General features: G+C 40.0%; 1 protein-coding gene across 3 annotated transcripts in view; it reads left to right on the top strand.

Annotated features, from left to right (window-relative positions):
- The window catches only part of AFTPH (aftiphilin), a 58,249-nt gene that overhangs the window by 25,776 nt on the left and 6,009 nt on the right, over positions 1-26,464 (top strand). For 2 of the 3 annotated variants that reach the window (XM_084799549.1, XM_084799550.1), the window contains exons 3-9: positions 7,187-7,338; positions 11,006-11,132; positions 12,244-12,300; positions 14,093-14,215; positions 19,942-20,002; positions 21,480-21,560; positions 25,619-25,742. In XM_084799549.1, the coding sequence (XP_084655675.1) occupies positions 7,187-7,338; positions 11,006-11,132; positions 12,244-12,300; positions 14,093-14,215; positions 19,942-20,002; positions 21,480-21,560; positions 25,619-25,742 (725 nt within the window). The remainder of the gene's footprint in view (positions 1-7,186; positions 7,339-11,005; positions 11,133-12,243; positions 12,301-14,092; positions 14,216-19,941; positions 20,003-21,479; positions 21,561-25,618; positions 25,743-26,464) is intronic. The other variant, XM_084799551.1, reaches the window with a different exon arrangement.

Genomic DNA, 26,464 nt, shown 5'->3' with positions numbered 1-26,464 from the left:
GGAGTCCTTGGTTTTCGACACACTAGCAATAAGATTAGTTAATGATCTCAAGCTTCAGTTTGTTTATAACATGGAGCTAATAACCCTTATCTGGTGGGATTTCTTTCTTTTTATACTTTTTATTTTATTTTTTATCCTATAATGTAATTACATCATTTCTCCCTTCCCTTTTCATCCCCCAAACCATCCTATATACCCCTCCTTGTTCTCTTTCAAATTCATGGCCCCTTTTAAAAGTATTGCTGTTACATACGTGTGTGTGTGTGTGTGTGTGTGTGTGTGTGTGTGTGTACACATTCCTAAATACATAAATACAACCTGCTCAGTCTGTAATATGTTCCTTGTATGCATGTGCTCATGGATAACCAATTGGTATGCTCTTCCCCGGGGGAAGATTATTTCTTTCGCTCTCAGCATTCCTTAGTTGCCTGTGGTTCTTTTTGAAGGGTTGAAGGGTTGCCCCACCCCACCCTACCCCACTCTAGTCCACTTTAGTATGGCTGTTGTTGTCCTTGTCAGCTCTGGTTTAGGTAGTCCTAATTTGTTACAATAAATTGTATTGGTTTGGCCTAGGAAGCCAATAACTGACACAGAAAGACTAAAACGTACTTTACAGCTGCAAGCACTATGCCAGGCAGAATCTAAACTGATACAAATCTACTCATAAACTAACATAAACTACTTTAAATCTCATAGCATACATATATCCCAAGCACTTGCCACTATGATCCTCGGAGACTTCTCCCCTCCTTCTCCATCAACTGTCCACCATCTTCTTCCTCCCTCTCAATTATCAATCTTAGCTCCGCCCCCTCTCCAGGAAGTCCTGCCTTCCACTTCCTGTCTTCTGTCCAGCTGATTGGCTAAACAGCACTTTATTGACAGTTGTTACATCCACTCAAGACATTTCTCCATACCTATTGGTAAAACTGAATGGAGGTAGCTTCTGACATTATTAGGAGACACAATTTCACAGCAAACTCCCTAGTCTTCTTCCTCTTACTTTCCTTTCACACACTCTTCTTTAATTAATGTTGCATGAACCTTAAGTGCTAGAGTTGCTTTGTAGATGTATCCGCTAGAATTGGGCCCTGTGCTGTATTTTGATTGGTTGGGGTTTCCTGTAGTACTCTCCATCTGTTTCAGAGAGCAGTTTCCTTGTTGAAGGGATGAGGTAGTATACTTCCCTGTGGGTATAAGAACAAATATTTAGAATGTAATTAGGGATTATGTTAGTTAAGTAAAATGGTGGTTGTAGGTTCTCACCCACAATCCATGAGGAGTTGGTTAAGTTTCTAGTATCAGACACGATATCCCTCTTGTTAGGTAGTCTTTTTTTTTTCCCCCTCTCCCTCTCTTGTTAGGTAGTCTTAAGTCCATCTAAAGGCTGCCAAACATGGAGTACTGTGCTTTGCTGCTCATTCATACACTTGATAGCTGGGTAGGAGTGTTGCTTCCTTCTTTTAGAAGCTTGTATGGAACTGTCTAGTACCATGAAAGTTAGTCCTCAGGGAGGAGTCACGTAAGGTCAGTCCCAGCTTAGGAGCCTCTGGGTTCTGCATCTGAAATGTATGATGTTTTCAACAATAGAGACATACAATCCACCCCTGGGGTCAGATGAGCGCAGTTGCACTAAATAGCTTGTAATATTTGGGGAGTCTCTTAGACAACTCTGATCAACAGCTCAGAGGAGAATTTCTCATGCCTGATTTGGGTATTTTTTGTTTAATGGCCTTTTGCTCTTTTAGGTAGCATTGCCAGCCCAGATGAGAAATTTTAAACAATGTATGTATATTTATACACAGACCTGCGTGTATTTTAGAGCTATTTTTACTAGACATCCTTACGTTATGTTCTCCTCCTCCTCTTCCTCCTCTTCCTCCTCCTCCTCCCTCCCCCATACCTATCAACAACCCCCCCCCCCTTTCCCCACCCTGACATTCCCCCTGTGTTGTTCTGCAGTCCTCCTGTCCGTGCAATGGTCCCATTTTACTTTTCTGATTTCTGCAGTGACTCCAGCATATATACCCATATCTAAAGATTTGGAGCTAGGAGCCTGCAATGAGAAGACATGGCCATTTGTCTTTCTGGGTCTAGGTTACCTCACTCAATATGATATTTTCTGATTCCATCCATTTATGTGCAAAGTTCATGATTTCACTTTTCTTTGTAGCTGCATATTATTCCATTGTGTATATGTACCATATTTTCATTACTCCTTCACTGGTTAAAGGACAGTTAGGTTGTTTCTATTTCTTAGCTATGATGAGTAGAGCATCAATGAACATGGCTAAGCAAGTAGCTGTGGTGAAGGATACTGAGTCCTTCGAGTATATGCCAAGGAGAGGGTTAGCTGGGTTATACAGTAGGTTTATTTTTAGCTTTTTGAGAATTCTCCACACTGATTTTCAGAATGGCTAGGCCAGTTTGCAAGTTGGTGGGGTTTGTTTTAAAAGATTCATCACATAATACATTTCTAACATCAAACATAACATTAAGCTGATGTTGCCAGAATATATTGTGATTAAATAAACATGCCAACCTATGCACGTGATTTAGATAGCTACAGTAAGATAACTTTTATAGGGGCTTGAGAGATGGCTCAGAGGTTAAGAGCACTCACTAGCTGCTCTTCCAAAAGGCCTGAGTTCAAGTCCCCCAACCACATAGTGGCTCATAATCATTTATAACGAGTTCTAGTGCCCTCTTCTGGTGTTCAAATGTACATGCAGGCAAAACACTATACATAATAAATCAATCTTTTTTTAATGTGAAGTGCTTTTTAAAAATCTCATGTTCACATTGATTTAGTTATCCTCCCAACTGTGTTCAGGATTCAAAAATTAAAGACATAGTTTATGCCCTCAAAGCCCCTGTAATTTTCAGAAGCTCAATTTAAAACTGCTTTCATGGCCAGATAGTGTTGGCTCACACCTTTAATCCTAGCACTCAGGAGGCAGAGGCAGGCAGATCACTGTGAGTTCGAGGCCACCCTGGTCTACAGAGTGAGTCCGGGACAGCCAAGGCTACACAGAGAAACCCTCCCTGTCTTGGAAACAAACAACAAAAACTGCTTTCATGACAGCAGATACAGTGATTTAAAATTGAAATTCAGCCTCCCACTTAATATTTATGTTACTATAGACAAGTTAATGTAACTTCTCTATGCTCCATTTCTCTCAGCTAGAAAGTAAACCTGATATTGTTACTTCTGGAGCACTCCCTGCTTCTACAGAGGGCATGGGTTTGCTTCCCAGCACCCACATCACATGCCTCACAAACACCTGTAGCCCCAGGTGCCTGCATGCATATAGTTCCAACATATATATACATTCCAGCACACACTAAATAAATAATATAAAATTACTTCCAGAATGTTTCTTACATGTCTTAAATGAGCCAGTATTTGTACCGCATTTAGAATAATGTCTGGCACAAGGCAAGTACTATGTAACTGTGGTTTATTAAACAAAACTATAATACATTGTATCAGGCCTTTCGGTGTCTGTGTTCAGAGAATGAATAGCTTTGGTCTTTTGCTAAATTTAGCTTCTTACTTTCTTAAACTGGCTTGTAGTGATTCAGTTTGCTTTACAAATGCCATCTTACCTATTTAGGGAAACTAGAGCTCAGCCAGTCTGAATTTTGGGGATTTTATGCCTAATGCAAGTCCACATATAGTAGAGTGTTAGTAAATATCACTGTTCAGCCAGTCATAATAGTATTTGCCTATAATCCCAGTTCTTGGGAAGCTAAGACAGAATTCCATATTTGAGACCAGTCTGAACTACATGAAAAAAAAAAAAAGAAGTTTGGACTGGAGAGATGCCTGTTCTTCCAGAATACCTGGGTTCAATTCCCATCATCCACATGGCAGCTTACAGTCATCTGTAGCTCCAGTTCTAGTCTCTACAGGCACCAGATATGCATGTGGTACACAGACATACAGGCAGGCAAAATACCATTTACATAAAATAGATACAATTTAAATATTTTTAAGTCACAACTTTCAAAAATTGGGTGGTGCCCCATTATATCAAAGCTAGAAGTGAATGTCATGTTATGACCAGTTTTACTCTGCTTAGAAATAGTTCATATAGGTAGGTCAATATAAAGAAAGTTCTTTTTTAACTCATAAAAGAAAATCCAAATTTAATATCCTACTTGAGCAACTCTAGCCTTTGATGTGATATTTTTTGTGCTCAAAATACAATGGTTAAAAAAAAAAATGCTTGTTGCCGGGCGGTGGTGGCGCACGCCTTTAATCCCAACACTTGGGAGGCAGAAGCAGGTGGATTGCTGTGAGACCGAGGCCAGCCTGGTCTACAAAAGGAGTCCAGGATAGCCAGGGCTACACAAAGAAACCCTGTCTCAAAAAAAAAAAAAAAGTTTGGTGGTTTTAAGTTAAGTAGTATCTGATCACAGTGTCTTGAAAAATCAGAGAGATCTGTCTGATCACAATAAAGCTATTCTTTTTTCGTAAATTTTCTTTTCTTCTGAGCATTATCTTGGTTGTATTTTTATGGGCTTTTGTTTGGTTGGTTTTTTTGTTTTGTTTTGGTTGGTTGGTTTTTCGAGACAGGGTTTTTTGTGTAACAGTCATGGCTGTCCTGGACTCACTTTTGTAGACCAGGTTGGCCTCAAACTCACAGCGATGCGCCTGCCTCTGCCTCCCGAGTGCTGTGCCACCACACCTGGCTTTTTTATGGGCTTTTGTACATAAAATTTTACTAGCACCCACTCATACTTGCTTTTTTAGAGATGAGCCACAAAGCCTAAAATATATACTGTATTGCTCTCTAGAAAAAGTTGCTAAACCTTTGTGTGGCCTCATTTAACAAAAGATTAGAGGCAAAAGTATATTTTATATTTAATTCTAAAGATATGTAAAACTCAGTTTTACTTTTTTTACGTAGTTTATGTTCTTTGTGAGGAAAGGCTGAAGAAAAAAAATGAAGTGATTAGGTTAATGGAATTTCCCTCCCTCAAATACACTGCGGTCATTTGAGCACTTGTTGGCTGATAGCACTAGTGTGCCTAAGGCCTCCGTTATATGTTGTGTTGCCCAGCCAGCTGAATTTAGGATCCCTGTCTTCTTCTGGTAACAGGTTGAGTTTTTTCCCCCTGTCCCTTTAAAAAGATAACAAAGAAGATACAGTAGAGATTTAATTTTCAGGTAAATAAAATGTGGTCCTAGGTGAGTTTTTATTTCCCTTCCCTGCCAGGAGGGAAGTGCTCATCAGGTTTCCAATTAGATGGTTATCTGATCTCTTTCAAAGTCATGTCTGTGCATCCCCTTGTTGAAGCCAGTTAGTGCTGGGTCCCCTTGACACGCTCAGGTTTCAGGAGCCTGGGGACCTAAAGTCTACCCTTTGCTTTAGGGCTCATAATTGAAAGTGAGACTTTTTCTCCTCTCACATGACTATAATGAGGCCATCTGAAAACTCTGGCAGAGTTAGCAAGGGACACCCTGAGATTAATTATAAAGTGATAAGGTTTTCTCCAGTACAGCTTCCAGAAGTGAGGTTTGAGTTTAGAAAATGTGATTATGGAAATTATGCCCTTTGTCTTCTTTTTCCTGATTATTACTACAAAGAAGGAATAAAGTGGTGCCTTGTTTGTGCCAGTCAGGAGGAACTATTTTGATGTGGTATTTTTCTGTTACCAGTTACAGTAGTACATCTTCCAACAGGCTTTAACTTATAAGTTTGTATTCCTACTTGATGTTTAAATAATAAATTGCACTCAGTTTCAAAATATCTTGCCATATATATGAAATACGATTAAGAAAATGAGAGTAAGGTTGAACATATACAATAAATACAGTAGCACCTTCCAAAAAATTACTCTAAATACAACAAATTTGAATTAATTTTAAAAAATCTCAAATTGCCAAGTAAATTTATCTGTTTATGTTATGATAAAGAATGCTCTAGTAAATATGCAGGCTAGTAAGAGAAATGGATTTCTAGAAGACAATGCAGTCTGTCAAAATGATAAAGAGTTGGTGAATTTCAGGCCAGGAAGATGGCTTAATAGGTAAAGTGCTTGCTGCCAAGACCTAAGTTTAACTCCTGGGTTCCAGCTTGGCGGCGGTGGCGGCGCACATGTTTAATCCTAGCACTAGGAAAGGCAGAGTCAGGGGGATCTCTGAGTTGAGGCCAGCCAGGGCTGTTACACAGAGAAACTTTGTCTTGAAAAAACAAACAAACAAACAAAGAAAAACAAAAATTCCTGGGATCCCTGTGTTACAAGGAGAGAACCAATCCCAAAAGTTGCCCTCTTACCTCCAGGTGTACACCGTGGCACACCTACCACCACCACCACTACACAGAGAGCAAATACACGTAAAAGCAACTTTTATCATCTTTAAGTATGTGTAGATGTACATATGTATTTGTATATGGGCATGTGCATGTTTGTACACATGTCCAAGAAGGCCAGAGTCACGTGATCCCCTGCAGCTGGAGGTGTGAGCTACCTGATGTGGGTATGGGAACAGAAATTGGGTCCTCTAGAAGAGCAGCAAACACTCTTAATAACTACACCATCTCTTCAGCCGCCCACCCATCTCCTCCCCCTCCTCCTTTTTTAAATTGAGACATGGTGTTCTGCAGTTTTTGCAACAATGGTATTTCAACAAAGCTGTTTATGTCAAGAAAGCAGTTTTGATTAGCTGTAGCAGCCTACCTCCCCCAAACACCCACCTTCCTTGGTGTGTATATCTCTGTGCTTACCCTGTTACCTGAGGGAGTGATGGAGAGAAGATAAATGTTGTCTGAATTTTTTTTTCCCTTTTGGTTTGGCTTTTGGAAGAGTATTCAAACTTGCAAGTTACTTTTCTATACTATATAACAGAGTAGTAACCTTTTCTTTATAGAATCTCTAACAGTTTAGATACAGTTTAGAAAGTACCAGGTAGTTGCTTGGCTGTTCCCTACATTTGTTTGTCACCTGCTGCAGCAACAATGTGATTACTTAATCATTTAGAGTAATTGGTGAAGTTGCTTGTCTCACTGTTTTCCGCACTTGAGTGGTGTTTCCTTCTGTGTGTGTGTGTGTGTGTGTGCGCGCGCGCGCGCGCGCGTGTGTGTGTGTGTGTGTTTGCACACATGTGCACTGTGCTAAAATTATGACATCATTAAAACTGAAGAAATGAAAGTGAACTTTTTGGGGGTTGATTCAGACAGCTTTACTCAAGCGGTTGGAGAGGATTTTCGAAGCCTGTTTTCCTTCTGTCTTTGTCCCTGACGCTGAGGAGGAAGTTACTTCCCTGAAGCACTTGCTGGAGACAAACACCTCGCCAGTAAGAACACAAGAGGCCTTAGCTGAGAGTGGGTGAGTAGACAGCTCCCGGAGAGCATGTGACTGTCAGTGTCAGTGGCTTTGTTTGTAAATATCTCACAGCATTGTTTTAAATACTGTATTTGAAGCTGAACCATGTGCTAAAAGACTTAAAGAAAAAAATCCCTCCTTCTCCACTTCTGAGATGTTCCTTTTGTTTTAAAACCATCATTAGCCTGTCATGTTACCTCCTGACTACCTAGTGTGATAAAGAAGATGGCTTTTGTTTCAGACAGCGCCTGACTACATAGCCCATGCTGCACTCAAACTCAAGAGCCTCCTACTTCAGCCTCCCACGCGCTGAGATAACAGGTGTGTGTGTGCACACCTGGCTTAAGTGAAAATGTGTCTCCACACTTGGTTTAACTGAAAATTTGTTTTCACCTTCTCAGTATGTAAATCATAGCTTTTCGTTAATTTTTTAAATCTTGTATTTTCCTTTTAACTATATAAATACTATACTGCTAAAGAAGCCTTTGTTTTCTTTCTTTTCTTTTTTTTTTTAACTACAGTGACTCTTGAGAATTAGGTGGGTTTTTGTTTTTGTTTTTGTTTTTCAAGATTTATTTATTATGTATACAACATTCTGCCTGCATGTACACCTGCTGGCCAGAAGAGGGCACCAGATCTCATTATAGATAGTTTGAGCCACCATGTGGTTGCTGGGAATTGAACTCAGGACCTCTGGAAGAGCAGATAGTGCTCTTAACTGCTGAGCCATCTCTCCAGCCCCTGAATGCCCTTGTTTTCTTTTCTTTTCTTCTCTCTCTCTCTCTCTCTCTCTCTCTCTCTCTCTCTGTGGTTTTGTTGTTCTTGTTGTTATTGTTATTGTTTGTTTTGCTTTTTAAGACAGAATTTCTCTGTGTGGTCTTAGCTATCCTGGTCTTGCTTTGTAGACCAGGGTGGCCTCGAACTCAGAGTGATCCTCATGCTTCTGCCTCCTGAGTGCTGGGATTACAGGTGTTTGTTACCACGCCTGGCTAGCGGTTATTTTCTTTACACAATGTCTTTTCTGATCCTTATTCCAGATGGGCATCCCTAATCTGGAGATTCACACTTTGAAGCGCTATGAAATTCAAAGTTTTGGGGAGCTGTGGGTGTAGAGCAGCTGTGGGTCGCTGGCCTAGTATGCTTATCCAAAGCCCTGGGTTTGATCCCTAGCACTGAAAAAGGAAGAGAGGCTGTCTTTTTATGTTTTAAATCCACAAATTTTTGAACATTGACATAACTTTCAAAAACTTTGTAATTTTGGAGCATTTCAGATGCCCAACTGATAGTCTATACAGATATTCCAAAATCTAAAACAGACTAAAACCAAAACCACATCTGCTCTCAAGCACTTCACGTAGCCTCTCTTCTTTATTTTCTACATCTTTCACTGCCCCCTAAGAGCCTTCATGCAATTTTACTTGATCAAAATTTACTTGTGATCAAATTTATCAAGCTGTCCTTCCCTGTCTCACTGCCCAACAGCTTTCCTGCCCCTGTTTAGACTTCCTGTATAGCCCATTTGGTGCAGCCTATAGGGAAAGTGCATAAGACACAAAGTGTTACTCTATTCTGCTAATGCAACTTTATAAGTTGTTATTGCTGATCCAAAACGTCACAGTGAAGGATCTTAATGTGTTTTGTTCTCAGCAGTGAGCATTCTGTTTTTTAGTTTTATCTTCACAATGACCATCTCTCCTTTGCCCCTGCTTTCCTTCCTAGAATTCTTGTTAATTATTTGATGTTAGAAATTTGTTTTCTCATTTTAATTTCAATGTTACTCCTATGTCTGGACTATTCTTTTTATATATTGCCATTCCCTGCCTCTGGAAGCATCCTTTCCTTCTCAAGTTTCCCTGTCTTCCACTTAACTAAGTCACTGGTAACTTGTCTGTCCCTCTTTATTGTTTCAGTATTTCTTGTACAGGTTTTCACCTGTCTTGATTCCATTCAAGACTGAGATTTTTGTTTGTTTTTTCTTGTTGATTTTGAAAGAAAAAAAGCAGGCGCCGATAGTAGTAGTAACAAATCTCTTTCCAAAAGACTCAATCTAAGGAAATAATATACACCATAAGATAATAAAAGATGGCCAAATAGTAAAAGATTTCTTACGGAGAGATGTAGGTTATAGCTAAACAGGTCATGGTGCATGAGTACCTTGTAGCCACTGGCAAAGTCAGCAACCCTGCTCTGTCCACAGGGTTTTGTCCCCATATCCCTGAAGATACCTAAAATATTGGAAGTGTTGTATTTTTCCTATATATCCATTTATAAATTAAACTTAGTAAGAGATTATAAGTAATAACTGATAGAATAGAAGATTACACTGTATTAAGAGGTGAATGTGGTATCTCAGTGTGCCTTATAGTGCTGTGCTGTGCGACGATGCAGTGTCTTTGTGATGATATGGTATGAGGTTAATACTCACAATAGCACCTAATTAAAAGTTAATGTGTTATGTCTTACTAGAATTTCCCCTTTAATATCTTCATATCATAGTTGACCACAGGTAACTGAAAACCATGAAAAGGAAATGAGAGTGACAGATGGAGTAGAAGGCACTTCTGTAAACATGCAGGCCAGAAAATACAATCTGGAAAAAAGTAGAAAAGTATGTTATATAATATAATTGCACCTTTGTTTGGGAATCAAAACGCAAGCAGAGCTGGACATGGTAGTGTGTAATCCCAGCACTCTAGAGGGAGAAGCACGAGGATCTAGTGGGCAGCTTACCTGAGCTAGTGAGACTCTGCCTCACACTACTAAAATAAACATTCAAGCTGAAACACAAATATTGAGTAACTCTATTAAAATAGTGGTGCCAAGATAGGTGTGGTGGCGCACACCTTTAATGCCAGCATTCAGCACTCGGGTGGCAGAGGCAGGTGGTTCTCTGAGTTTGAGGCCAGCCTAGTTTACAAAGTAAGTCCAGGACAGCCAAGGTTACACAGAGAAACCCTGTTTCAAATAACCAAAAATTAATTAATTAGTTAATTAATTAATAGTGGTGCCAAGTGGCTAGCCTGGAAGTTACTACGTAGCCAAGGATGACTTTGAACTTCTGATCCTCTTTCTCCTGAGTGCTAGGATTTTAGACCTGCACCACTGTGCCAAGTTTCTCAGGGCTAGGGATAGAACCCAGGGATCTAGGCCTGCAAGGCAGCAGCCAACCAACTAAGCTATAGCCCCAGCCCTTAAATGTTTGTTTGTTACAATAAAAAAGGACAATCTAGGAGTGGAAAGATGGCTTAGCAGTTAAGAGCACTCACTGCTCTTGCAGAGGACCTATTTTCAGTTCCTAGCACCAACATGGTGGCTCACAGCCATCCCTAACTCCAAGGCCAGGGGTTCTGATACCCTCTTCTAGCCTCTGAAGATATGAGGCACAAATGTGGTATACATACATAATACCCAGGCAGACAAAACACTTATACATGTAAATACATATTTTTTTAAGAAACAAGCTGGTTCCTGGACTGTATTCCTTCATATGAGTTTAGCTTACCTTTCTAATCACTGTTAGCGCTAGCTCTTGATTGCACTGAGATAACAGTTGATACAAGATATGTTAGATGTGAGATTAACTGCGTAGTACGTCATCAGTGTGGTGAAGGTAAAGCTATGGTGAAAGCGCTTGAGTAACCTGTTGTTGGCTTCCTTGTGGCCCTTACAGTGAGCTGATGGACGTATGGACGGAACTGCAGGATATCCATGACGCACATGGCTTGCGATACCAGTGGGGTGGCTCCCATAGCAACAAGAAGCTTCTGTGCTCCTTGGGAATAGACACTCGAAACATTGTGAGTTTGTTAGAATCTTGAAAAGTCCTTTAATCAACCTGTGTGTTTTAAAATTTACTATTCTCTTGTTTAAGCTATGATTATCTAGCTCTATAGAAAACTGATTGGCTGAAGTGTTCACTTATTTTGAATATGACAGTTCTAAGACACCGTAATGCTCCTCTAAAGTCAGTGGTTCTCAGCCTTCCTAATGCTGTGACCCTTTAATACAGTTCCTCATGGTGTGGTGACCTCCAACCACAAAGTAATTTTCATTGCTACTTCAGAACTGTAATTTTGCTACTGTTATGAACTGTAATGTGAATATCTGTTTTCTGATGGTCTTAGGTGACCCCTGTGAAAGGGTTGTTCAGCACCAAAGGTATTACAACCTACAGATTGAGAATCACTGCTGTAAGGATTCTTTTTTGTTTTTCAAGACAAGGTTTTTCTATGTAGCCCTGGAACTTGCTGTGTAGACCAGCCTGACCTTGAACTTAAAGAGATCCGTCTGCCTCTCTGAAATTTCTTCAAAAATGTCTTATTTTTGAAAATTTTTGTTTGTTTTTCCTTAACTATAAAATGAAATTTTGGACTGGGTTACATATATAAACATACGTGTGTGCATGCATGCGTGTGCGTGCGTGCGTGCGTGTGTGTGTGTGTGTGTGTGCGCGCGCGCGCATTGGGTTTGGTTTTGTTTTTTGGGTTTTTTGTTTGTTTGTTTGTTTTTTGGTTTTTTGAGACAGGGTTTCTCTGTGTAGCCTTGGCTGTCCTGGACTCGCTTTGTAGACCAAGCTGGCCTTGAACTCACAGGGATCCACCTGCCTGCCTCCCAAGTGCTGGGATTAAAGGCATGCGCCACCATGCCCAGCTACATGTGTATATTATGTATGCACATGTATATATATTATGTATATACGTGTAGTGTGTATGTATTATGTATGTCCATGTGTGTGTGTTATGTAGATACATGTAGTGTGTATGTATATATGAACCCATATATAAATCTTACAGTTTATTCAGTATTCACAGTCTATAATAAAGTATTGTAAGCATATTAGGAACAGTCTCATTGTACGACACACAAATCATTCTCTAAATACATGTTCTTTCTCCCTAATACAAATAGCTATTCACTGGCAATAAGAAGCAACCTGTTATAGTGCCCATGTATGCAGCAGGATTGGTGAGTACAGAATATTTCTGCATATATTTATCTTTATTGCATTCATTCTGTAAAATCATCTGATATAGCATGACCCAAAAAAAGTAGATGTTTGTTTTAAGACTTGGTCTGACATAGGATTCTCTATGTAGAGCAGTCTGGCCATGACTTACAGAGACTCACCTGCCTGCCTTTGCCTCCTGAGTGCTAAAATTAAAGGTGCACTACACCTGCCAGAAAGTGTATTTTAAAGCTGGTTCTGATGCTTCATACATGTTATTTCATACCTCGGAAGGCTGAAGCAGAGGATGGCCACAAGTTTGAGGCCAGCCAAGATACATAAGTTGTAAAAAGCTTAGGTGACATAAACCCTGGAGCTGGAGAGATGGCTCAGAGGAGCACTTGCTGCTCTTTAGAGGACCTGAGTTTGGCTTTCAGTACCCACAGCTCACAGCCACCTGTAACTCCAGTTTTAGGGGTTCAGTGCCTCCGTGGGAACCTGTGCTTATCTGTATACACATGCGTGCCTACATATATAAGTCTTTTTTAAAATGTTTAGACTTGTCTGGGCATAAAACTCCCAGTGGTGGTTATGCACACCTTTAATCCCAGCACTCAGGAGGCAGAGGCAGGCAGATCTCTGTGAGTTTGAGGCCAGCCTGGTCTACAGACTGAGTTCCAGGACAGCCAGGGCGACACAGAGAAATACTGTCTTGAAAAACCAAAACGAATCATAAAAGAATCATAAAACTTAAGTCTAAATTCTACCACTTATATGTGCATGCAAACTGTACCTTTTTTTTTTTAAGTCCACAATTTATTTTCTGTGAACAAGCACTAATTTTATTGGCATTGAACTTTTTGCAGTTTGTTGTGGAATTTTCTTTCTTACTAGTTTCTGCTCCCTTATTTACTGTATTTTGTATGCTTTTCTGTTCTAGGTAAATACAGTCCAGAGCGTTCTTTAATTATTGGCTATTTGAATTTCTGTTTTTCTCAAACAGTAGTAGTATTCCAGAGGTTGTTGGTATAGTCTCTTGATCTGAGTAGGAACTAGGAAGTTGACTTACAGCTCGGTAAGCTCACCAGCTTTGGATTGTCCTAAATAGGCAGTTTTAGAAGTGTACAGACTCTGAGGTTAGTGGCTTAGCAGCTGTCTCTCTCACACATGCACACAAAGGGAAGAGTGAATTAGGGTTAGAGTGTACGCTTCAATAAATATTTAAGAGCTTATCAAGGTTTTGGTTTTATTTGTTTGGTTTTCAGAAGGAATAAATATAAGCACTTTACTTTGGTCCTCAGCTATGATAATATTGTGTAAAAACTTTGCTTTTTAGTGCTGTTACCTGGATTATCCATTTTGTGTTTGGTAGAACCTTGATACCAAATGGTTTTGATTGCTTGTTTGTTTCTATACCCATATAAAATAATTTCTCTTTTTACTTAAAAAGTGTGTTTGAATTGCTTCAGATCCAGTGGATTACATAGTATGTCTCCCTTCTGAAATGGCAGTCTCTCCTAGGCCTAGGATCTAAGTACTGAGACACCGGCTCAGATTTAAACACATTAAATTCACTCTAAAAGACATTGTGCTGTCAAAATACCACTGTTAGAAAGGTTACCTTTTTGTGTAATATTGATATCTTAAGCATCATAATGTAAAATCTAATTTAAAAATGAAAGATTTTACTTCAAAAAATGATATTCTAAAATTATTATATATACAATATTTGAAAAATAATCATTTTCTCTTAGATTGCCATTGTTATAAACTTGATCCCTCTCCAATGAATAACTGATGCACTGTTTTCAGGGTATGTTAGAGCCCACCAAGGAACCACTGAAACCACTCTCTGCTGCAGAAAAAATTGCTTCTATTGGCCAGACAACCATTATGGCACCAGAAATGAATACATGTACATCTGAGTCATTCCAGGTAAAGGATGTCCCTATTTGTCCAAGTGACTATGCATGAATATGGACATAAATCACACATACTGGCTTATTGTCCTTAATATAACTTTTCTTTTATAGTTGTAAAACTTGATGGTGGACATGTTAACATTCTTAGAGTACAATGAACAAATCTAATTTTCAAAATTAAAAAGATAAAATATGATACAGGATGGTTATTATTAGTAAGTTTTTAAACCAGTCCAAGTCACAGTCTCTAGATCTCAATATTCAGACTGCAAGGGAAGGTCATAGACACGGACACAGACCTGGTGAGTGCCACACTCGCAAAGGCAGGGAACACTGCGTTTGTGCCAACGCTCGTGGCTGTATCTAACAGTGTGTGTTCTATAGGAATGGCCCTCCAGAGCACTGTTCCAAGGTAAAGTAAGTTTGGGGAAAATACTACACCCTTGTAAGCACCCTCAGGCCTTAACAGTACATAGTCAGTGCCTCTGAGACTGCAGTAAATGCTGCTGTTTAATTTTACTTCATTTCTCACTTTATCTGACCACAGGACCCATTTTTAGGACTCAGGAAAGCACAGCATACTTCTGTGGAAGTAGCATTTTGAAGAATATACTTTAGAAAATGATACATAAAATGTAGGTCCAACCGGTTCAAATGTGTGTCAGGAAACACCTGTTTCTGCTGCTGTATGCTACTGTTGTTAATGTTGTGGTTTTTCAAAATAAGGCTTCTCTTTGCAGCACTGGCTGTTCTTGAACTTGCTCTGTAGACCAGGCTGGCCTTGCATCTGCCTGCCTCTGCCTCCTGAGTGTTGTGATTAAAGGTGTGCACCACCACTGCCTGGCCACTGTGGTTTATTCTTTGGTATGGCTTAAATTTCATTTCCAAGCCAGAATACTGCTGGCGCAGTATTAGTAGGTAGCCAAGCCTGTTTGTTATGTATTCTGCCTGCCTTTGTGGATGGCTGGGCAGCACGTCTCAGCTACTCTGCTGTCCAGGCCTACTCTGTCTACACTGATTCCTAAATCACCACCACAACACATTCACTTCTTCTTTGCTCATCACTCACAATCCTCCAGTGTTGGCTGGTTTGGGATACTGAGGGAAAATGGAGCTTCTGCACTGAGACACTTAGTGTCAGTGTTTCCTCTTTTCTCTTTCTATGAAGCCATTCCCGTAGCTACTGCTCAGCTCATTGGGGTTGGCTGTAGCTTGTTGTGATGCTCCTACATCTTAGAAGCAGCTTCTAGTCATAACCTTGCACTGGGTTCTATTCTTATATCACTTAATTCAGACTTAACCAAAAGCATATTCCAGGTGACCAAATGGAATACATATATTTTAATTGAGAATTTTGTGTTGAGCTGCTTAACTGCCATCACCCAATTACACAATCACTGCTTGGCTCCATACCTGTGGTTCAGGTTAAAATAGGCACCTGAATGCCGGGCATGGTGGCGCACGCCTTTAATCCCAGCACTCAGGGAGGCAGAGGCAGGTGGATTGATGTGAGTTCAAGGCCAGCCTGGTCTACAAAGCAAGTCCAGGATAGCCAAGGCTACATGGAGAAACCCTGTCTCAAAAAATAATTATAATAATAATAATAATAATAAAATAAAATAAGCACCTAAGGCCCATTATAAAGACCTTCTTCATGTAAAGCGAAGTGTCTTACCACTGGTCGTCGGCAGGCTGTGTGTAATTGTATGCCACTTTCTTAGTTCATACAGTAACCCTGCTGTATCCTGTGGCGGCTGTGCTGTTGAAGTTAACGGCCATAGCTTGTAATGCAAAGGCTTGCAGGTTATTTCAGGAAATACCTGTTCAGTACCTCAGTCTTTTTCTGTTCCCCAGAAACCTTATACTCCACATTCCTGCATGTTTTCATTTTCAGCATCATTAAAAAGTAACTTTCAGGATACCACAGTTGCATAGTTGGTTGTCAATCTACCTACTCTATCCCAATTTAAATACTTGTTTTATGGTTTTGGGTTTTTTCCACCCCAACTAAAGTAGGATTTGTCGGTCCTACAGCCATTGCTTCTTTCGTTAAGAAAAATTCAAGCACTTGGGAGACTGAGGCAGGTAAACCTTGAGTTCAGGGTGAGCAGATTAGTAATGACACCATGAGAATGTAAAATTCAGTAGATCAGGAATAAAACCCAATAAAAGGCGAAAGTCTTAGAAGGGACACCTGGGTCGGGTTTTGGGGGTTGTCTTGGACGCACATGTCAGTGTATAGAAGCAGATCTGACGTATTTATCCACTTGGTCATCAGTAGCAGCTTCAGCTGCCTGATGAGCTGGGTAGTTGTGAATCGGTGTTTTAGAGGGTTGCCTCATACCATGCAGCCTCTTTTCAATAAGAAAACATACTTGGAAACGCTAAATGACTGCCCCAGGTTGCTCATTAGTGGGTCAGTGGTGCTAGGGCCAGGCCTCCTGCCTCCTGCTCCATGTTTCTGTTCTGGTGCTTCTGCCTCTGCGGGAATCATCCATTGCACGGCGTGTGATGTAGGGCTGGTTCACATGCAAGAATCATCCATTGCACGGCATGTGATGCAGAGCTGGTTCACAAGCCTCTTTCCCTTGGCTTCTCTTTGGGTTGCCTTACTTGTGAAGTCATTATAATCAGCCACCTTGTTAAAGTATGCTGCTTTTTTATCTTCCTCATTTCCACTAAATGTTGTTAATTCATATTTAGTGGCTCATTGTCATAATTTTGGTTGTCCTCAAAATGTCATAAACATCCATGAAAAGCCAAAAATTCCAGCAAATCAATGAAATAGTTCTAATTTTCCAACTATTTGATATCACTTACATAAATGTTCATCAAAGAGCTTGTACCTTTTTTCCAGAAGTGTTACTGTATAAGCTTAGGTTCTGCCCATTTCCTCACTGTTGCACATAACTACTAAAGGTCTTTATTTCTTATCCAAAAGTGGGATAACTTAGATCTGCTCAAATGCTTCGAGGTTCTGTTTGCTCTGAGATTAGCAAAAAAGATATTTCCTAAGTGTTTATTATAATCTTTAGCTAGATTATAAACTAGGTTTTCTTCAACATTATTTTTAACATGAAATTATTACAGATATCCGTGGTTATTACAAAGATAGAACAAAGAAAAGGATTGTATGTCCTTCACCTATGTGAAGGCTGCCTTTCACATTTATAGTAAATATAAACTGTAATCAGGAATATGATGCCAGTTATTTTTATATTGTTATGTATCACTTGGTCATGCGTAAAGATGCAGAAAACCGCCCCACAGTAAGCATACAGTCTCTTTCCTCACCACAGAGACCTCCCTTAGGTGCTGAGGGTTTAGCTCAGTGGTAGACAAGTGTCAGGCCCTTGGGAGCTGGTACACAGCACAGACACAGAACAGAGACACCTTCATAGTTACACTCCCTCTGTCCCTCTTTTATTCCTGGCATCCCCCCCCCCCCAGACAAGGTTTCTCTGTGTAGCCTTGGCTGTCCTTGACTAACTTTGTACACCAGGCTGTCCTCGAACTCAGAGATCTGCCTGCCTCTGCCTCCTGAGGCTGGGATTAAAGGTTTGCACCACCACGCCCGGCTTCCTGGCATCTCTTAGTGTTAGCATTCACTTGGTTTTATACCTTCCTCCTCAGCCTCCAAGCTGGACAAGCTGACCTTGGCTTTTGGAGACTAGATGCTTATATTAATCTGTCTATCCCTATTTTCCCAAATCAGTTATATCTTCCCCAAAGAACGAATTCATGTTCCTGCTATACATGCAGCAGTGTAAAGTGTAATGTGACAGTGCTCTCCTGACAGTGAAGGGTAGGGGTAGCAGTACCAACAACATGAGAGTAAATAAGAAACAACATGTTAGCATGTAAAAGTCTAATAGAACACATTATTTCCATAAGTGTTGTTAACACACCAACAAAAGAGAAAACAAAAACTAGTCTACTGTATAAAAAAAACCTCTTAAAGTGAAATGGCTGCTCACTTACAGAGCATTATCTCCCTAGCATTTCCACATCTGACCCCCAGTAGCACTGTCTTTTCATAACATTCCATACACACTTAAAACCAAGTAAAGCTGAAAGTCCATCCGTGACAGCTAAACATGCATTTTGGACAACACATTCTTGGCAGCTGAAGAATGAAGTTCATATGCACATCACTATAGGTCCCTGTGCTCCTGTTGCAACTTTGCCCCTTGCTTGAGCTCCCTTCACACCTGCAGCAGCAGCAGCAGCAGCAGCAGCAGCACCAGCACCCAGAACACATCCCAGGGAACCATTCAGGCCTGCCCAGCTCGCCATTGCTCACTGTGTGTTGTGAAATGTAAAGCCCTGGGGTAGTCGGCCAGGTGTAAGAATCAGGCTAGTGCTTTAGTTCATGAGTCTCCCGAGGCGTGATGGTGCACACAGTGATCACACTGGAGGAGTGAGCAGGCTTCACATAATCTACTTCCGGCCAGCCTCAGGAACTTCACAAGACTCCATCTCAAAACAAACAAACAAGCAAGCAAGCCATTATTTCCAAGTAAATTCTAAGTCAGAAAACTTGACTAAAATAAACACCTGACCTGCTGTGGGGCACACACCCACATATTTGCCGTCTGTCGAAATGTCTTGAAGCATGCGGACAACAGGTTTGAGGCTATCCTGAGAAATTCAGCAGGACCTTATCTCAGATATACATTAAGTGGGCTAGAGAGATGGTTCAATAGGTTAAGAACACTTACTTTGAAGGCATGAAGACATAAGTTTGAATCTCCCACACTGAAATAAAAAGTGGGTGTATCCACTCACAGACTGTAACCCCAGTGCTGTGCAGGACAGGGATTAGAGGACCCCTGGGGCTTGCCAGCTCCTGTTCGGTGAGTGACTCTGTCTCAGTGGAGTAAGGTAGAGTGGATAAAGCAGCATGGTTATGTCTTCCTCTGGTCTCCACATGAATCTCTCTCTCACACACACATACTTTAAATTAGATATCTGAAAATCAGCATTTTAAAATGTGTAGCTCATCCGGGCCTGGTGGCACTCGCCTTTAATCCCAGCACGCAGGAGGCAGAGGCAGGCAGATCTCTGAGTGTGGGGCCAGCCAAAACTACGTAATAAGGCCTTGTCTCAAAAGCAAAGAAAGTGTACATCTTATTTATTGGCCCACGGTTTCTTATCTTTTGAAATGAGGAAACTTGTAAAGAACTAGAGACCTTGGATTTTTTCTTCTTATTTTATATTTCATGAGACAAGCTAAGCAAAGGTCATAACTAGCTACTTAGATTCCTCTAATCTTCTCTGTTGTATTGTATCTTATCTGTTAGTGTTACATGTCTAGTATGTAAGTAAATGTAATCACTAAGTTTTAAAAAAAGTCTTTTAAATACTTTTCTTGAAATCTAGCAGTTTCAAAAGCAACTTGAGAAAGATTGAAATAGAATTAGTCCATAAAATTGTTTGAAAATGTAAAAGATACATCATTTGTTGGATGCAAATTTTATATAATAGAACAATAAGCATACTGTTTTGTTTATAAATTCTGCAATTTCAGTTTGTGTTATTATTTGCAAATAACCTGAAATTGCATGTTATCCAAATTTTGCCAATAGCTACATTGTTGCATAAATGGTCTTTTGAGGGGGTTGCTTTGTTTTAAAGATTCTTTACATTGCTACTACATATACTGATTAATTTTTTTTATTCTTTATTTATTTTTATTTATTTATTTTTTATTTTTTTATTTTTGGTTTTCAACTCTAGGAGTCTCTCCCACCCGTGCAGTTTGACTGGAGTAGCAGTGGCCTTACTAACCCTTTAGATGGTACGTCTCTCCGTAGAGCCTCTAGCAGCAGGGCTAGAGCTAAGAAAGCTACACAGTTCAGACAGACTTCTCTCTGCTGACCTCTGGTTCTGAACATAACTTCTTATTCTTATCTTTGGAAATTCAGGCTTTCTTTCTAAATAGCAATTGCTCAAGATTCCAGCCATTACTGTTACCAACAATATCAATGCCCAAGTATTGGTAGTAAGAGCAAGGTAAAGTCTTAGCTTCTTTATCTTAAGTCAAAATTAGATAGTTTAAATGATATTTTAGCTAAGACCGATTTGTTTGAGTATTTTATAGCTTTACTTTGTGAACTTTTCTTGGTACAAAGTCTTGTGGCTAGAAATTGCTCCAAAGCATAAAGCACAATTATTCACTTAACCAGAACCAGTGTGCATATAGATCATATTTATTGACTTAATGTAGTTTTCAGATTCAGTAGCACTTTATAGAGTACTTACATGCTAATGAGAGAGGAATGATTTTCATGATTATTTTTAAACTTATCTCCAAATACTAACAGAGCAGTTCCAGAAATCAAGTGGTTTGTTTGTTTGTTTGTTTTGTTTTTAATGACTTTAAAACTCTGAAAGGGGAGTAACTTATACAAGTACTGTAGGGCCTTTAACACACAGTACTAGTTTCGGAGTCCAAGCTATGGGTTTTCAGTGGACCCTGAGTTATAATTGCTTCTTAAGTTGTTGGAGCCATTGTCCAGAATATTTGTTACTGTTGTCTCAGTGGCTCTTACCATGCCATTGTTTGAGGCACTCTTGGCAGCTTTTCCTTGTAGCTGGTCCTAGGGCACCTGGAAGCCATCAATTGAATGTCCTGCTGAAGGAAAGCCTGGATGCACCTTTTGCTGTTGTCTGATGTCTTTAGTCAAATCATCATGCTTTTTATTAACAACTTCTTTAAAAATGTATACTATTTGTGATTACTTTTGCAGAGTTAAAGGGGAACAATACAGCTTATGCATCAGGGCAGGGCAGTTACAACGCCCATGTTGTGTTATTTTAAGTAAGATGCATGTCCTAAAACTTAAAATTTCGTCATTCTTTTAAAAAGCATCATTAGAAACCAGAAATTATTCATAGAAACTATCATGAAAGATCGGACATGTAGGGATTTAATGTTGGGTTGAAATTGTTTCCCTTTAACTAGTATGCTTTCCCTGGTCTTTATGATACCTTTCAGTTTTGATTGGAAGAGCTGACTTCTAACTAAAACCTAACAAAGTGTTACATTCTTTACATTGTACATGAGGAAATATACATTGAGTTAAATTGTTACTTTAGTTATGAAAACCTAATGCTGTACACCTTGTTTTAATGTTGATTTTTAAAATGTGTAATGACTACTAATTATAACCTGCATGTTCAAGTGTGTGTCTTACCCCTTTTTACACATAACCCCTCCTCCCTTGGCTTACCTTCTGTGTGGCTGCCTACCAACACGGTCACTGAATTCCAAGCTAGTGGAGGTTCCACTCTTCTGAACCTTGATTTCTTTGGGCCCGTGGATGACAGTAGCTCTAGCAGCAGCACAATCCCAGGTCAGCAGAGCATTTAACCATAGTTCTGGTTGTTACTAAAAGCATGACCACACTTGACTTTCCTATAAACAAGAGAACCCTAGATTGTATTCTCTCTAGTACCTTTCCTTCATCTATCTTCCTTTCTAATGTCTGATTGTAAGAAACAGCTTACACAAAATGCAGTTTAAAGACAACTTTCTCAGAGGGTATGTTCAGCGCTGACAGTGGTTTCTATATAATACAGCCTTGATGGCTTTAGACAGCTAAAGATGTTTTGGGTTTTACCCTCTCTGAGTGAGAAATATATTGTATGCTATTTTGAAAGCACAGTCTATAAAGCCATTTGAAAATAATACTAGTTTACAGAGATAAGAATGTTTTAGTACACAAGGATGACTTCGTATTATAGTGTATAATATGTAACTTTTACAAATTCTAGCATTTTAATTAGTTCTTATTAGTATTGCTAAATATATAATTGAATCCAAACTGTTGGGATCTAGCATGTAGTTATATAGTCCCATATCAAAAAAATTACTATTTTTATGTAGCTCTTAAATAGAAAGCATACTGTTAGTTTCTATGGAGGAAGAAGAATGTTAACAAAAGCTATGAACCTAATAGCTAAACATTAAGCTTTTCTAGTACCTGTTAATGTTCAGCCCTACAGTTCATTGACCAAAGGACTAATGTATTTGTCATTTTCTAACTAAATAAAAGATGAAAATTACAATGGCATCTTAATGTTTACATTTTATTGAATATGATTTGAGTGAATCCCTGTCATGCCAAGTTGTGATCTGGTAATCATTGATCATCACTGGTGTTCGACTCAAGTGCCAACCTGGAGTGCACAGTGAGGACTCCCTTCTGTGCCCACTGTGGCCAGTGAGTGAGTTGTTTTGTTTTGTTTTGGATGAGTCTATAAGGAGACCCAGCCGCCCACTTCGGTGGTTTATCAGCCATGATGGTATATGAAGGAAAGTAACAAAGTCAGCTAAGGGGAGCTGGACCAAGATACCCTTCTCTGTGCTCCTGCCACAGGGAAGTCCCACAAATCTCTAGGATACAGTAACTAGATTTCTCAAATCTAAGCTCCTAGTTTTCATTTTCATCGTTTTCAAAGTTGTTGAAAGTATATGGAAAAAGTCTGTATCTGGTTTCTCTACTTACTTAAACTTGATATTTTACTACTTAAGAGTTCTACTAAGTACACTTGACTTATGAAACAGCCCGGAAGAGCCAAAATTGACAATTCATAGTCCTTACTGGAGGTAAAGGGAGAAGCCAAGAGTTACCCAAGTTCCCTCTCAGCTGATTTTGGTCAGAGTCTGCATTATAATTTAAAGGGGTCACTTTTTCTTCAGGGTGCCTAAAACTTGGTTCAGATTTAAATTTTGCTTATATTTTAAGCTCATTTAAAAAGCATTGATAAAGAACACAAATAACCTGGTCGCTTAAAGAAGTGCAGAAAGGACTTGATGATTGGGCTCAGGGTACAACGGCAGGAAAAACAATCAGTTTGGAAAGTTCAACGCTGCAGTGAGCGTGAGCAGAGCGTGGTCCAGGGCGTCCTCTCTCTGCTCCCGGGGAGACCTGTAACCTCATCAGTGTGCTCTGGCTGCTGTATAAATTTAGCTACAAAAAATTTGCCTTGGCTTTTTATTGTTACTGGGTTTTACTAAAACTACTCCCCCAGGCTTCAGGTATCAGTGCCTTCCTTAGTGTTCCATCTTACCATTTGTTTGTCCTTTTTTAAAACTTGTTTATGGGAAAGTCATTTTATCTTAGCTTGCCGTTAAATATCTTGTGTGTGATTCTTAAGTGGTTGGCATAGAATTTGGTTGGCTACCTTAATTGTGTAATTAAGCTGTGCCTCATTAAGGTTCTATTTAAAAAAAAAAAACTTCCATAAAAAAAATCTCTAGTTTATCGTTGTTACAGATCTCAGTCATTTTTTAGTTTGGGGGAAGAATGTTGTTTGGGGCTAGAAAGGTGTTTTTGGTTTTTTGTTTGTTTCTGTCACTGTCAGCACTCTTGTTTTCAGTCTACCATTTACTTCTGACAGCTGAGTGCCCAGTATTTTACAAACCCATCAAAGATGTCACTGGCACTTTCCTGTTCCCAGTCAGGATGCAGGTGTTCTGCATGATGTGTAGAGCTCCCCTTCAGTATTGTGGGTACGTGGAAGCTAGCCTTTAATAGTGGAAGAGAGAAATAGTGTGGGTTCATTTGATCTTTATGTAGACATCTACAATTTCATACATTTTAACTTTGGACTGTGTGCTTACTGTAGAAAAACAAGTTATTAAAGTATGTCTTGAAAATGTATGTTAATGAGCTGTTAAGAACTTGGGAGTCGGCATGCACCTTCCTCCTTGATGGCCTGGTAACTGTGGAAGCGGAAGCTATTTGATGTCTATAGCTAGCTGAGATCCACACTTCTGTCTGTGCTCATTCACAGAGCCGGTTCAGAGAGCAGAGAACTTGTTCGAGCATTTATTATACTTTTAGTATAATCTTGTAGCCTCTTCTTAGAAAATAAAATTGAACCAAGTACAGCCATGCACATCTGTAGTTCCAGCCGAGGCAGGAGGATCACCTGAACTCAGGAGTTTAAGACCAGCCTGAACAATATTGTAATGAAAAATAACAAAAAAATAATAATAATTTAAGAATGGAGAAGCTATCAAACATTTTTTGTTAACTAATGCTTAATTATAGCCCCGACTTAGTTTCCTTTCTGGTACCCTAACTGGGTATCTTAACTGTAGGCTACCAGATTTAGATGAAACTGTACATGCACTTACCCACTTTTTCTGAAAGCGTTTTACCCTCTCCACCTCTTACTTGAAGAACATGCAGTCTATTTCTTGTAATAATTTGATGCTTTTAATAACTGTTCACACCTTTAGTCATAGCTAAGGTAACCAAATCATTTTCTACAGCGGAGACTTTATATCAATCTCTAAGTCTCTGACATGGAAGAAAATATTGGAGTTTAAAAAAAGATGAGATGAGATCAGAACAGGGTTCAAAATTAGGCTCATTAGCCAATGTAAACACTGAGGCTCTTGAGCTGGAGAGATGGCGCAGCACGTAAGAGCACTAGCTACACTTCCAGAAGTCCTAAGTTCAGTTCCCAGCACCCACACGGCAGATCACAAACACCTTTACACAGACTGGCAGGCAGGCAAAACACCAGTGCACACAAAATAAAGGAAAAAAGTTTTTTAATTTGAGAATGTTGGCACTAAGTGTAGTGACTCATACCTGTATTTCCAACACTCAGGAAGCTGAGACAGGAGAATTGCCATGAGTTAAAGCCAATGTAGGCTGCAGAGAAAGACCCTGCCTTAAAATTGACAAAATAAAAATAGAGACGATCATAGCATGCTCATTCTATTTATAAACACTGATGTGTCAGAAATGAATACAGATGTGATGGAAATCTTGAAACATTTGGGAGGCATCAGCTACATACAGCATTTATTTCAAAATGGAATTTCTATATGTTCCTTTTATAGATACTTAAAAGCCTTCCATTTAATGTAAAAAACAAAACAAAAAACATGGGACTGTAGAATTGGCTCAGTGGTTAAGAGCAAAGGACGTGGGTTCTGTTCCCAACACCTACATGGTGGCTTGTAACCATCTGTGACTGCAGTTCCAAGGCTCCTAGACCCCTTTCTGCCCTCCACGGTACTAAGCGTGCAAGGGATATGCAGACATCAGTGCAGGCCAATACACACAAAAAATAAACAAAGATGAACACAGCAGGCTCAGCAGACAGAAGTGCCTGCTGCTCAAGCCTGGTAATCCAAGTTCAATCCCCAGAAACCGTAGAAGGGTGGCGGGTGAGCTGCAGGGACCTGGCATCCGCCCACCGTGGCACACCTGCCCTCGTGCCGGCACACACAGTAGTAACTTCTCGCATTGGAAGAGCAGCACATGACCTGACAGCGAGTGGTGCTTATGCAGACTCAGGTGTGGGTAGAGATGCTGTTACGTCTTGGATTGTGGCTCACTGTAACCCATGCAGCTGGCCCTCACTCACTGTCGTTCTGTGCTGTAAGGTGTGGACCCAGAGTTGTATGAATTAACAACTGCTAAGCTGGAGACCTCCACCTCAAGCCTCAAGGTGACTGATGCATTTGCGAAGCTCATGTCGACAGTGGAGAAGACAAGCACGTCGACCAGGTAAATGCCTGCGCTCAACTTTGTGTTCTGGTTTAAACAGCTACAAGCAAAGCATGCAGGAGGCAGTGTTCGGGCGGTAAGCTGACTTCGTATCTTAAATCTAGTAGGCGGCAAAGCCTAGAAAACATCAAATTAATGCAGAAGACTACTAACAGATGAAGTTTCTTTTCCCCCTCCCCCCCCCGCCCCCCCGCCCCATAGGAATTGGTTCTGATTAAGTACTGAGGTGCTGATGCCATGAGAAACATCCCTATCCCTTCATAACAGTGGAGAAAAGCACTTCTCAGAACTAGTTCACACTCCCACCTCACATGAGCTACTGTGTTCACTTTGAAGCAAAGACAGAGTAAAGAAAATGCTTTTTTTTTTTTCTCAGAATTTTTGCTACTGTGCTCCTAATTTGAGGCATCATGCGCTCCTTTACCATTCCTTTATGGGAGCCTCTTTAGGGACAGTCATCTCCTGCTGCTGGGCCAGGGACAGGGAATGTCACTAGGACCTTCACGCAGTTAAGTAATCCATGCTTTGACACGGTAGGCATCGGATAAGGCAGTTCACACAGGGCAGACACTGGTGGGTCAGCAGTCTTCTCAGCTCCCCAGATCCCCGTCCACCTGCATCTTCAAGAGGGTCCACTTTGGGAATTTTAGAATTTCCTATTGAATAAACCACACCATTTAGATTTTATCTTTTAAAGTGAATTCTTTCATAAGAAATATCTG

Source organism: Acomys minous (assembly GCF_964271855.1).
Source record: "Acomys minous genome assembly, chromosome: 10".
NCBI classification, from domain to species: Eukaryota; Metazoa; Chordata; class Mammalia; order Rodentia; family Muridae; genus Acomys; species Acomys minous.
The sequence above is the reverse complement of the archived record's forward strand: the minus strand, read 5'-3'. Positions and strand labels throughout refer to the sequence as shown.